Source organism: Eublepharis macularius, chromosome 2, assembly GCF_028583425.1.
Source record: "Eublepharis macularius isolate TG4126 chromosome 2, MPM_Emac_v1.0, whole genome shotgun sequence".
Taxonomy (NCBI): domain Eukaryota; kingdom Metazoa; phylum Chordata; class Lepidosauria; order Squamata; family Eublepharidae; genus Eublepharis; species Eublepharis macularius.
Window position 1 is genome coordinate 58,532,067 of NC_072791.1, and position 13,437 is coordinate 58,545,503.

The window sequence follows — 13,437 nt, forward strand, 5'->3', positions numbered from 1 at the left end:
CCCCAACATGGTAACTGTGGGTGCCATGGCATCCAGCACTCACTGATACCTTTCCCTAATAATCTGTTCCTCTTCCAGAAAAAGTAATCATCGTAGAAGGAACTTTGGCCTGGAACATCCCAATATTTTGTGATTGGTTCATGGCAGCCATTTTGTGGTGGTTCCCCCTCAATAGTCTCAATTCTCCAAAAGTGCCCACAGGCTTAACAGGTTGGGGATCCCTGCTATAGAAAAACTGGATGTATTAACAGTACCTAATTATAGGGATAAAATCAAATTTAAAATAAATCCATTAAATAAACTCAGGTTCTCATTTTTTTTTACAATGCTACACAAGATATGAATCATCATATGAATTTCTGCTGTGTTTGTACCAAATTCAGGTACACCTTGGGTTACAAACCTCTCATCCCCATGCAAGAATTTTAATTGGGTCAGATTTTCAGATTTAAAACTCTTGTTTCAAGATTTCTTGGTTATAACCAAATCCAGTTTCAAACATTTCTGTACCAGAGAAAACTTTGTGACTTGAACTGCTATTAGGTCAGCTTGACTAGATCCAAGTCAGTATCTTTAACTCCCTGAGAGAGGTGCTGCACCATAGTGATTAAGTGGCTGGATTGTGAATCAGCACTCTGATGGCTGAAATCCTACTACAGCCATGAACTCAGTAGGAAGCCTCAGATAAGCCACTCCTCTCAGCCCCATCTCCCCAGCTGTATTGTGGGGATAACAACAACACTGACTTTGTTCACTGCTTTGAATGGGGCACTAATCTGTCTAGAAGAGTGATATATAAGTGCAGTTGTTGTTTTAGTAACAACTAGATTCTTTGTAAAGTGTTCCAACTGACAAATGGTATACCTGAAGCAATGTATAATCTGCTGTCCATGAATTTTTGAACAATGCTTATTTCTGAATTTGCTCCATTAGATATTTGTTGCATTCTGCTCCAAAAATTCAATACTGTTTTATGAGCAGCTGCCTCAGTTTCTCCTTTGAATAAGTAAGCTGGAAGTGAGGGTATGGGCCTTATTTAATTCAATAAACTTATTTTGTTCAAGGTTTTTATTGATTCCATATTAAGAAGTTTGTAAGACATAGAACCAGGGAGGGAAAGTTCATCTGCCAACATTGAAAGGCTAGCTGAATGAGGCAACCAAATAACCACACAAAAGTCTTTAAATATCCTGAATGGTTTGCCTCTACCTTAACTTTGGTATACACTTGAGCCTGATTTTCATCTTATAGAAGAGGAAAACTCCATTAACGAAGGTTTAAAAGAACAGATTCCATTGTAACCCATTTTCACTTCAGACATTTTGCATCAGTACATCAAAGCTTCCCATTTCTTTCTCTCAGGGTATGGGATAAGCTTGAGAAGTTGGGTGGGCAAGTTGTCACAACAGATTAACATTTTCCTTTACTCTCGCTTGCCCTAAGAAAATAATTGATGGGTGCTTCAAGGATTAAAAAATCGACCTAATTTGTTATAAATAACTTTCTCCTTATATTAATCTAATGGAACTGGGTTTGCTGAGCAAGGCTTAAGCCTTCACTGCGTAGATTATCCTTAGCTCCACTGGGGGCAATTTTTTTTTCATATCTAGTGATTTTAATGCAAAACAGATTGTCACTTTCGGCCTATATATTTTATTTACTCCAGGCTACTGCTTTTCAAATATCAGCATCCAATAATTATCCCAGTTTAGATTTCAAAAGAACAGCAAAAAATACACAGATGGGATAATAAATTACTCATATAGCGCTGAGCCTTTTGTTCCTTGAAAGCAGATCACTCAGAGTACAATGAAGTCTTTAACGCTGTCAGATGCAAAGACTTAGTCCTAATAAGATTTTAGAACATCAAGTTTGCCCCCACAAAAGAAATCAGACTAAGTAGTACCTTTTGGTTGCAAGTCCCAGATCTTGTTTATTTATAAAGCAATAAATATTCAAAGAAGCACAAATAAATTGCACGGGGTGTGTGTAAACAAACTGTACAAATAACTGAACCAAGTTCCAGAAGGATTGCTGGAAAAGACTTCAAGAAGCACAATGCTGTCATCCTGAGTGGGAAATAAATGATGGAAGGGGAAGGTGCTTAGAAGCACTTGCGGTGAACAATTGATGGGCCAGCCTCATCATACTCCTGTTTACTGATCCACATCTGCTGGAAGGTTGAGAGAGATGCTAAGATAGAACCACCAATCCAGACAGAATATTTCCGCTCAGGAGGGGCAATGATCTAAAGGGAAAAGACACGACAAGAGTCTCAGATGAAGCTACACGAGCAAGGCCATTCTACTCAATATAACTTTGCTTACATTGTACTTTCTTTTAATAATGGTTTTTGTGACACAGTTTTGAACTTTATGTAGGTTATTCTGTGACCTTGCTGACTCTAATTTCCATTTTGGGACAGGAAACCTATCCTCTCACCTTGATTTTCATGGTGCTGGGAGCCAAAGCAGTGATTTCTTTCTGCATACGATCAGCGATTCCAGGGTACATGGTAGTACCGCCTGACAGTACATTGTTGGCGTACAGATCTTTGCGGATGTCAATGTCACATTTCATGATACTGTTATAGGTAGTTTCATGAATGCCAGCAGATTCCATTCCTAGAAAGGAACATTGAAAGACAAACCAAAAATGCAGAAATGTCAACATTTTAACCATCATTAAGAAGTATAATACCACAAAAACAGGTCCAATCATAAGACACCAGGGCCGTTTCCGCACGGCTTACCTCAACCCGGAACACTGCGCAACATGCCAAAAAAAACACGGAAGATCACATTTTCTCGCATGAGTTTTGCACAATGTTGCGCAACATCGCTCAAAACTCGCGCGAAAAAATGCAATCTTCCACTTTTTTCCGGCATGTTGCGCAGTGTTCCGGGTTGAGGTAAGCCATGCGGAAACAGCCCATCTCTGTTGTGAAGAATTTGCTATCAAATAGGGGAAAGCCAAAGCTTATAGCCAAGTTAAGTTACAAAAAGTCAGCTTATTTGATAAAACAGTGACCAGAGAATGTGACACAATGCCAGCTCATTTCTTTTCCTCCTCCTGTAGTCCCCGTTGTAAAAATTTATGCTTGTGCACACCTTAAATATCCATAGGCATAAGTATGCAAAACCTGTCCAGATCTGGGGACCTTGGAAACTGAGATCACAGAAACTGCTGATTTTATCCTTGACCAACTGGTTCACTGTTTCATGCAAGCTCATTCACAGAAAAGGTTGGGACTCCTTCCATGGGCAATGACCATGTTTTATGAACTGTCCTTTGATAGCGTGTTGAATGGATGGATTCACCACACGTACACATAAATTGATACACTGATGTGACAGCACAGTACACTTTTTAGAATGGGGCTAATCTGAGTTAATAGAATACAGGCCAAGACAATCAAAGCTTTCAAGAGGATAGCTTGCACGGGATCTTAAAGGCACAGAGAAGAATGTTGGCAGTTGTCTTTGAAAGGGGAGAAATGCAGAGGTCACATTTATGAAGGCAACAGATGATGAAGTTACGAGCAGGGGCTTAGCTGTAAACATGAGAAGAAAATGCATCAGGAACGAATATTCAGGATTACATTCCACTGCCCTTCGTTGACAGGTGGCTTCTTTAAGAGGACTGAAACGTGATCTTTAACAAGATAACAGCTGATGAACAGCTGCATTTAACACACGGCTTATATTATAAACACTTGTGCCCATCAGACTTATTTGGCAAAGCAGAGCTACAAGATTATGATCTCTGCTATGTCAGTGGTTGATTTTAGGAAATATGAACCTACACAGGCCGTTTTGGATCTTCAAATCAACTCTGGAATGTTTACAGGGTGCAGTTCTTAGGCAAAGCCATTATATCACCATCGTTCATGTTGCCCCTGATCTTGAGGTATGTACTGTTTGCCTCAGGCATGGAAGACTTAACAGGAATGGCTGAATGAACACATAGGCAGATTATATCACAAATTTGGAAGAAAGTACTCAAAGAAAACTAGAATGAGAAGCAAGTAAAACTTAAATGTTTATGAATGATGTTCAATTCCTTTAGTTGAACCTGCTGCTGCTCTGACATTAATTGCTAAACAGATTCCAAACAATCAGAGGTGCCATTCAGAGTTTCACTAATAGAGGGCAAAGATATTTTAATAGTCCTACGCTTGAATATAGCAACGTTAAATTGAGAAAAAGAAAAAGTATGTTAAGAGCAACTATTGTGATTATTTTTGAGCTTTACATCTCACAGCATGGCACCTTTGCTTTTTATGCAAGATTTATAAGTTCTGCATGTATATTGGGATGCAGGCCCACTATGTTCCCAACCATCTGGAGGAAAAAAATTCCTTTTCCTTTAATAAAGGTTTAATGTGCAGAAATTAGCAGCAGAAGTTTTCTCTGGCATGGAGGTAAATACTATTATCTGGCAAATAAAATGCCATTAAGCCTTTTTGAAAGAGGCAGGACTTCTTTCCTCCAGGCTGTTGGCAACTCTACCATTAGGACAATAGTCACTTAGAACACAGAACAAAGAACTTGACTGAAGAAATAATCACATATAGTCTTTAACATGAGGGGGTGAGATAGATGCTTTCCCTTATCTCTGTGGCTAAATGGCAGCGTTGACATAATTAGTAATTTTGCTGATGGAGACAAGCATCACAGAACTGGAAAATTTAATTTTTCTAGAAGACAGACCAAGAGGATAAAGTTGTTAAGCATCAGGACACGTACATCAAGGCAGACCTAGTTACTTTTCTACATACAAATGTGCTCTGCAGAAAGCAAACTCAATAAATTTTAGCTACTAGAGGAGATCTTTCTATAGTGAAAAGGGAACTCTTCAGTAGTTGATAGCTGTTACATTTCTTTGCATCAAAGTTTTCTAAAAAGACTAGTATTTAGTGCCAACCAGTATTTTAGACACTACCTATAACATAAAAATGAGGCATTCTCCTTCTTGAAAGCTTATAATCACATACTAAATGATCACATAATTTGCAAAATGCTATTCATGACATATGTCCTGACCTAGATAGCCTAAGCAAGCCAGATCTCAGAAGCTAAGCAGGATCAACCCTGGTTAGTAATAGAATGGGAGACCTCCAGCAACGACCTGGGTTGCACAGGGAGGCAATGACAAACCACCTCTGTTAGTCTCTTGCCTTGAAAACCCCAGCAGGGGTCACCATAAGTCATCTATGACTTGATGGCACTCTCCACCACCAATCATGACATATAAAGTAGGGTTGCCAAAACTAGGTTGGGAAATTCCTGGAGGTGAATGGGTGGAGCCTGAAAACAGTAGGTTTGGGGGAGGCGAGGGACCTCCGCAGGCTGTAATGCCATAGAGTTCACCTTTTAATGCCGCCATTGTCCCTAGAGGAAATCTGTAGACTGGAGGTCAGTTATACTTCCAGGAAATCTCCAGGACCAATCTGGAGGTTGGCAACCCCAACATCAAGAGATTATGTAACTTTGAAATGCTGCCTGGCCGGGAGCCATGTTCCTAAGATTTTTGAGAGATTCTTTGATAAAGTAAATTTAATCTTGGGCCCACTTACCAATGAAAGATGGCTGGAAGAGAGTTTCTGGGCAGCGGAAACGTTCATTCCCAATTGTGATGACCTGGCCATCAGGAAGTTCATAGCTCTTTTCCAGAGAAGAGGAAGAGGCTGCAGTAGCCATTTCATTCTCAAAATCCAGAGCAACGTAGCACAACTTCTCTTTAATATCACGGACAATTTCACGTTCAGCTGCAGAGATAAACATGGCAGGATAAATCAGGGCAGGAAAAAGGAGACTAAGGGCATGAATGAAGACAATAAGAACACTAAGACAGCAATCTTTTAGAGAACTGATACCACCTTTCTCTTGAGCAGCAGAGATAACATGCCCTTAAAAGGGTTTTCAGGGAACCATTCCCAGGGTCTGTGGGAGAGTGACTGGAAAAGCAAGGGCCAGTACAAATACGAGATATAGATGAAAGTCAGTGTTACATAATGTAACCATTGGGATCTGGGGCAACTGGGTTTGAATCTCCATTTCATCACGGAGGATTGCTGGGGGATGATCTTGCAGTGTTATGGGATTTGGGTGTAAGTATCCTTATGAAGCTCTGACCTGGTTAACCCAAGTTGGCCCAGTATCATCAGATCTTGGAAACTAAGCAGGGTCAGCTTAGACAGAGGAGACCACCAAGGAAGTCTAGAGTTGCTATACAGAGGCAGGAAATGGCAAACCACCACTGAGTGTCTCTGGCTTTCAAAAACCCTACATGCAGAGGAGTTAGCTGTGTTAGTCTGTGGTAGCAAAATCAAGAAGAGTCCAGTAGCACCTTTAAGACTAACCAATTTTATTGTAGCATAAGCTTTTGAGAATCAATTGTGACCCCTACAGGGTCACAAGAAGTCCATTGCGACTTGATGGCAAAACATTTTTTTAAAGTAATCTCTATTGGTTAGGGATGTAGATGTACTTGTATTTTTACACTTCATCAAATATTATAAATACCATATTTTATTTGAAATGCACTTGTTCCATAATAAACAAATGAACACTACACTGTCTTATACTGAGTCAGACCACTAGTCTATCACGGTCAGTACTATGGTTCTCCACACATCACAAACTACCTTGATCCTTTTTCTTGGAGATATCATGAATTCACCCTGGGACCTTCAGCATGCAAGGTGGACACTTTCTCAGTGAGTTTTTTATTTATACCCGCAGTTGAATTTGTACGATGAGACAAGCACTTAGTTTTCAATATGTCACTGTTCAGTCTACATATGCATACCACAGACATTTTTTTAGTCAACTAATGACATCGCTAGACTGCCTCCCTGAAGTTCAGCAATTTTGACCTCCCTGTTTCAGAGTGAATCTGAAATGTGCTTACCAGTGGTCACAAAGGAATAGCCACGTTCAGTCAGGATCTTCATGAGGTAGTCAGTGAGATCTCTGCCTGCCAGATCTAGACGCATGATGGCATGAGGCAGAGCATAACCTTCATAGATGGGGACATTGTGCGTCACACCATCCCCTGAATCAAGGACAATACCTGTGGAACGAAAATGACTGAGATCAGATATGCCTATAAACCATGAATCTATTGCATAAAATAAGGAGTTCAATGGAATGGAAAATATACCTACAACTGGGGCTCGTTAGGTATAATGGACCATTATTCTGAAAGGAGAGCATCCACTTCAAATACTAGTATAAATATTCTCTTGCCATTGATCACCATTACTAAGGTGAAGACTGCTTTAAATTCAACTTTAACTCCACATCTAGGTTCCCTTCTTGAGTCAATTTTATGCCATCATAGTTTCACTCTTCACACTCTTCTCTATGTACTAAATTCCTTTCTAATTTATATTACTCTATATGCGAAGTAAAGCAGTTTGATAATATTCCTTTTCTAATAAATGTTCTGTTAAATCTAGTATGCACTGTAAAATCTTGAAAAACAAGTGTGTTTACTTACAATAATGGTTAATATCTCTGTTTTTATACTGTAGTACATACTTGAGATTGCTTCCTACAGATTAGTGACTCCTTAATATCCTCTAATCTCCTATACTGTATTCACAATGAGGCCTGCAGATTAGCTAGCTCTTAACATCTTTCACCCACATATATTGCATTCACAGTGGTGTTCTTCATGTGTTACCATAAGAGTATAGAAGACACTTATTCATGGCTACTATAACACTGTAAGCCCCCCCCCCCGATATTAGCACAGTTCTCCCCATCCACATAGTGCTGGAACTTTGACATTACAGTTGAAGCCATGGATAGGATGCAAAAAATGACAGAGGATTTCTTCTACCTTTGCAAAATGGAAGGAGGGCCGGATTTTAATCTTCATAACTGAATGTGAGCACAGATACAGATCATACACTTCCAGAATCTAAATTTAACACAATCTACAAAGGGGTGATGAATGTACATTCTGGAATGAAAGGAGAGAGATTGTTAAGAAGAGCAGCCAGCTGTCTTATTACCTGTAGTACGCCCAGAAGCGTAAAGGGACAGAACAGCTTGGATGGCCACATACATGGCTGGCACATTGAAGGTTTCAAACATAATTTGGGTCATCTTTTCACGATTCGCTTTGGGATTCAGAGGGGCTTCTGTGAGCAGAGTGGGGTGTTCTTCAGGGGCAACACGCAGTTCATTATAGAAAGTATGGTGCCAGATCTTTTCCATATCATCCCAGTTAGTGATAATTCCGTGTTCAATGGGATATTTCAAAGTCAGGATGCCTCTCTTGCTCTGAGCCTCATCACCCACATAGGAGTCTTTCTGGCCCATTCCAACCATAACACCCTAGAGGGCAGAAGAGGCAGAGAAACAGAATAACATTGTGCCCCAGCATCATGAGTCAATGTACTGCAATGGACGCTGTGACTGACTCGGACACAAGACAAGCAGAGAAACCAATTGACTATAAAAAAATCTACCTTTACTAAGCTCTTGAAGTTCATTGGTAGCATGCTCTTTTCAGAAGTAGTTAATTATTTTTTTAAACAGAGATACTTCTTTCACCTTTGGTCAGGTTGTTTAACAAAAGTAAACTATGAAGATCTCAGGCACCTTTGCACTTACCTTCTCAAACAGCAGTCATTTGTTCCAGCAGTAAAGTATTAATATGTTTATTTCTCAACATGGCCCCATCTTTGGATGCTTAAATTTGGAGATAGAAGTCATGAACAGACAAGACTTGCATTGGGGAATTTAAACCCTACAAATATTAGAAGCAGCACTTTGAGAAACAAATTTCCTCAGTGGCCATTGCTAGGCAACCACAACAGTACTGCCAGCCTTCCAGTCTCAATTTCTGTCAGTAAAAGGCAGGGGGAGGAAGCCAAGACCCTTTCCAGGGTTATTTTGGCTTTTGAGGGAGGGGCTCATCAGGGCTAGTCCTGGCAGTAACTACAGGGCATCTTGCTACCCCATGACTTGCACGACTTACCCAAGACTGGCTGCTTCCTACTGTTGGAAAGCAATCACCCCAAGAAAGTCAGTGTGGTGTAGGGATTAGCGTTTCAGACTAGGATCTGGGAGACCCAGGTTCAAATCCTCACTCCACCGTGAAATCTTGCTGGGTGACCTTAGGCAAGTCACACAGCCTAACCTACCTCATACAACTGTTGTAAAAATAAAATGGAAGGATGTAAACTGCTTTGAGTCCACATTGGGAAGAAAGGTGAGGTATACATTTAGTAAATACAGGGCTTTTTTCCAAAAGGAACGTGGTGGAACGGAGTTCTGGAACCTCTTCAAAATGGTCACATGGCTGGTGGCCCTGCCCCCTGATCTCCAGACAGAGGGGAGTTTAGATTGCCCTCCGCACCATGCAATTTAAACTCCCCTCTGTCTAGAGATCAGGGGGTGGGGCCACCAGCCATGTGACCATTTTCTCTGAGGGCAACCCACTGAGTTCCACCACCTCTTTTCCCAGAAAAAAAGCCCTGAGTAAATACATAACAAAATATAGCTGAAGGGGGCAGATGAGCTGTAGGTTGGTTGGTGAGAAGGAAGGAGAGCAGGGTTAGGAGAGAATATGCGGACTGCCAAAAAGAGGAAAAAAGAAAATTGTGAGGAGAAAGGGCAACAGAAAAAACTGAGGAGCCCCTCACAAGTCTTTGCAGGTTCCCCATCATGCAACTGGGCCTGACTAGGTGGCCAGCACTGGACAACTAAATTGACACACTCCAATTTCTGCCACCTAATCAATGGAACACGGACTCAGAGGCTGGCCTTTGTTTCTCATAGTCTCCATGGTAGTAAATTGCTTTATATGGCTCTGCAAATGTGTTATTCTCAAACTAACAAAGTAGCATGATCAACTGTGGCATTCCCAAAATCATGCCAGGTAATATTTACATATTGTATAAATAGGTTATTTGTTTTCCTGGACCTACCAGAGGTTAAAATATTATTGGAAAATGTATTAATGATTAGTAATAACTGGTAAATGATTTGGACATTTCTAGTCTTGCAAGAGTTATGGAGGATGGTTTTGCCAGTTCCTCCCTTCCTGATGCAGAGAGCCGTATTACACACACAGTATTCCTGAGGGTCCCCAAAACCAGCAGCCTACTTTTCAGGGGATTCAGAGGCTTGTATCAGGACGGGAGATGCAGAAAATATACTGAGTGGAGATATGCTTCCTGGTCCTTTGAATCCAACCAGGAGTCTCATAGGGCAAGGATCCGTCTGTGGCTGTTCCTCAAAGCTACAGGTGTCTTATGAAGCCATTTGTCAGAGAAAGTAAAAGAAGATGAACAGAAAAGGATCAATCGCGGAAAGATTAAAAGAACAAAACATGTTTAAGTTATTGTGAAAGACTGAAGTGAAAATGGATCAGAGTTAGCAGGCTTAAAGGCAAGGGGGAGTATATTAGTGTATATTGGTGTAGGACCAGGGAGACCAAATGACTGCTCAGTTGAAAAAAACTTGCAGGGTGGCTGTGGGGAAACTTTTCCCTTGTGGTAACCCGTGGCATAGGGCTGTTGTAGGAATACAATGAATTGACCTGTGTATATTGTTCTGAACCTCTTCAAAGGTGGGTGGAATGCAAGTGAGATCAGTAAGATATTATCTGAATGAGGAGTTTGGGCACATTGCAGTTTGTACTGCTCAGAGACAGCTCAACTCTACAGGCAACCCATGAGGGCTGGTTCACATATAAAGCTACAAGTGTGGGCTAAAAGTGTGCTGGAGGTTCATGCTGGGAACAGCCCCCAAGGAAGTATTGCCCCTGCTGCAGAATTTGCACCCTATCATCCTCCCCTCAGGCACACTTTGTAGCTGCAGACTGTATATGGGGGGGGGGGGGACTACAAAAGAAAATATATTTAACACCTCTGATGAGTTAGGCATGAGTTACAGAAGTGAAAATGGGGAGCACCGACAGACAAGGAGTGGGGGGAGCAATTTTCTCTAAGCAAATCAATGAAGATTTGAGGAATTAGCAGATTCAGAAAGATAAGGAGGCCTGGGGCTGCTGCTTAACGCCCGTTAACAAAGGAAGGAGGAGAAACGGGAAAGCATTAAGGCTGATCAGGAAGAGGTGAAAAGTTTTCCGCAAAGGAGGGTGAGAGATCGAGGGGTGGGGAGATCGGGACACACAGCGGGGCTGGAAAGGGAAACGAGACGGAGGCAGGCTGACTCGAACGGGCTGTTACCTGGTGCCTGGGGCGGCCGACGATAGAAGGGAAGACGGCTCGGGGCGCATCGTCTCCGGCGAAGCCCGCCTTGACCAAGCCCGAGCCGTTGTCACACACGAGGGCGGTGGTCTCCTCGTCGTCACACATCCTGGGGAGGAAGCAGGGAGCTGGAAGACACAAAGACCGGCAAGACTCAGCGCAAAGGACGGCCAGGCGGAAAGCAGCAGTTCCGAGCAGGTAGAGTCGTCGGGGCCGGCTCGGGCTGCCTTAATTTCTAGCCACGACGGCGGGCTTCAGGCAGCGGGTCCTCGCGGCCAAACCAGCCTCTCGTTGGCAGCCCCTTCTCTCCGGGAGCCCTCGGCCGCTCTTCCGGAATTCGTTCTCCTGTTTTTGCTTCCCGGCTGTAGGTCTGAGCAAGATTCGGGTCCAGTAGCGCCTTAAAGGCCAACGAGATTCCCGGGGCGTGAGCCTTGGGGAGTCAGAGCTCCCTTAGGTGCTACTGGAGCCGAATCTTGCTCTTCTACTGCAGACCAACGCGGCTGCCCACCTGGAACGGCTCGAGGTCAGAGTCCATTCGTGCTTTGGTTGGGGCCGCCGGTCCAAAGAATCCCAGCGCGATCTACGGATTGCTTAAGCAGGTGGGTTTGTTTGCCTGTTTGTTTTTAAATCTGGCTTGGGATCAAGCCGGTCGAATTCAAAGTGACCCGCCTTAAGCGATTTGTGACTGCAGTCTTTACCCGCCCGCCTTTTTTTGCTTCTATCGCGCGCACACACTTGTTGCTGCGTACACCTCTTGCAACGGCCATCCCCCAGAGTTTTGGTGGTAGTACTTTCAAAGGCGTTACACTTGAAGTTTGCTTTAACGAAGCAGGGGATGGTCCGCATGCGTTTAAAATGTAGCGGTTCAGCGCAGACACAACATGAACCGTGTCTAGAAGTTTCCCTTCTGCTAGGTAGCGAAGGCGCGGAGAATTTGATGCCAGCAAGGAAGGCGAGCGAATGAATGAAAAAACGCCCCAGTCCATAAACCACGCGTGAGCTCTTCCCGTTATACTTCTGAAAACTCAGCAGCGCGAACCCCAGCACCGCCCCCAACACGCTCAGAAATGTCCCCCGAAATCCAATTGTTAAAAGGCTACAATTTAAGCCGATCTAGTCGCATTGCTTTTAATTGGACTAAATCTGATTAAATGCTTCCACTGAACTGGACGCCTGCGGACGGAGCGGCCACGCAGGCAAAGGCCAGGCGAGGTCCGAAAGAGCGCTTGGCTCGCAATCCTGGCCCGAGTTCTCCCCTGTAGATGCCTCCCGCCCCAGCCGGGCTTGCCCGAGGGCTGGTCAGCTGTGCTACTCACCAGCTCCACACTTACTGCTCGGGGTCCTGAGAACAAGCTGGGTCCTGGCTCGGCGGGAGCGCCACCAATTTATACTGGCCCGAGCTGCAGCGTCGCTCTCGGGCTCCTGCGGGACAGGCCGGGCACCTTGTCCTTATTTGGTCGGCTTCACGCCATTGAGGAGCCGTGAGGCCATTAATGGAGTAAGGCAAGGCAAAAGTCAGCCGGCTCAAGCACTCGGGGGCCCAAAGCCCATGTAAGGAAAGCGCAGGGGGTTGCATTCACCCAGCAAAGGGGATGGCCAAATAGGGAACCCTTTCTTTGGAAAAAAAAATGAAGCATACCCACTTCTGGAGACAAAAAAACCCCTCAGTGAATGGAAGGGACTTTTCCCATCTTGGTGTTCTAAAGAATCTCAAAGCCGTAGAAAGATCAATGAATTAAGCTCTGGCTGCCACAGTGTCTGGCATGTGTCAATGCAGAGTGAGAAATAAGCAACTGGGCAAAATTGAGGTAAAATTTCAAAAGGCAGGGATGGATTCATTAAACGAAACACACACACCCCACTCACACATACACAGTGGAATATGTTGAAATACTTTAATTGCTTTCAGTGGACCATACTAGTGGGCACCCCCCCCCTTCATTAACACTGTGATCATTAGCATGTTCTCTTACATTTTTCCCTATGAAATTATACTCTGCAAAAGGAAGTTCCACAAAAAACCAATAAGGCTCCACCATAATGTGTTGTAGATTAATATGAATGGAGTTTTTATCTCTTAGATTCAGCGTGTTCACAAATGTATGAATCACATAAAAGCAAATCTTTGCCAATGCAGCTGATATTTTAAACATCTTAATGGGAAATGACAGAGTTGTCCCCCGCCTCCCAGCTTAATAGCC

The 13,437-nt window shown here is 43.1% G+C and overlaps 1 protein-coding gene across 1 annotated transcript; it reads right to left on the minus strand.

The window, feature by feature from the left end:
- Positions 1-1,914: 1,914 nt before the first annotated feature.
- Positions 1,915-12,609, minus strand: ACTC1 (actin alpha cardiac muscle 1). Its single transcript, XM_054970775.1, has 7 exons — positions 12,553-12,609; positions 11,216-11,364; positions 8,027-8,351; positions 6,916-7,077; positions 5,579-5,770; positions 2,443-2,624; positions 1,915-2,248 (listed from the first exon to the last, which is right to left on the minus strand). Exons 2-7 carry the CDS (start codon positions 11,342-11,344, stop codon positions 2,105-2,107), a joined length of 1,134 nt encoding a protein of 377 aa, XP_054826750.1. The 5' UTR covers positions 11,345-11,364; positions 12,553-12,609; the 3' UTR covers positions 1,915-2,104.
- Positions 12,610-13,437: the final 828 nt, after the last annotated feature.

Coding starts and splice junctions, on each gene's coding strand:
- ACTC1 (XM_054970775.1), bottom strand. CDS start 11,344: ATGTGTGACGACGAGGAGACCACCGCCCTCGTGTGTGACAACGGCTCG. Junction 8,352..11,215: donor TCGGCCGCCCCAGGCACCAG/GTAACAGCCCGT, acceptor TCTGCCCTCTAG/GGTGTTATGGTTGGAATGGG. Junction 7,078..8,026: donor CGCTTCTGGGCGTACTACAG/GTAATAAGACAG, acceptor TTCGTTCCACAG/GTATTGTCCTTGATTCAGGG.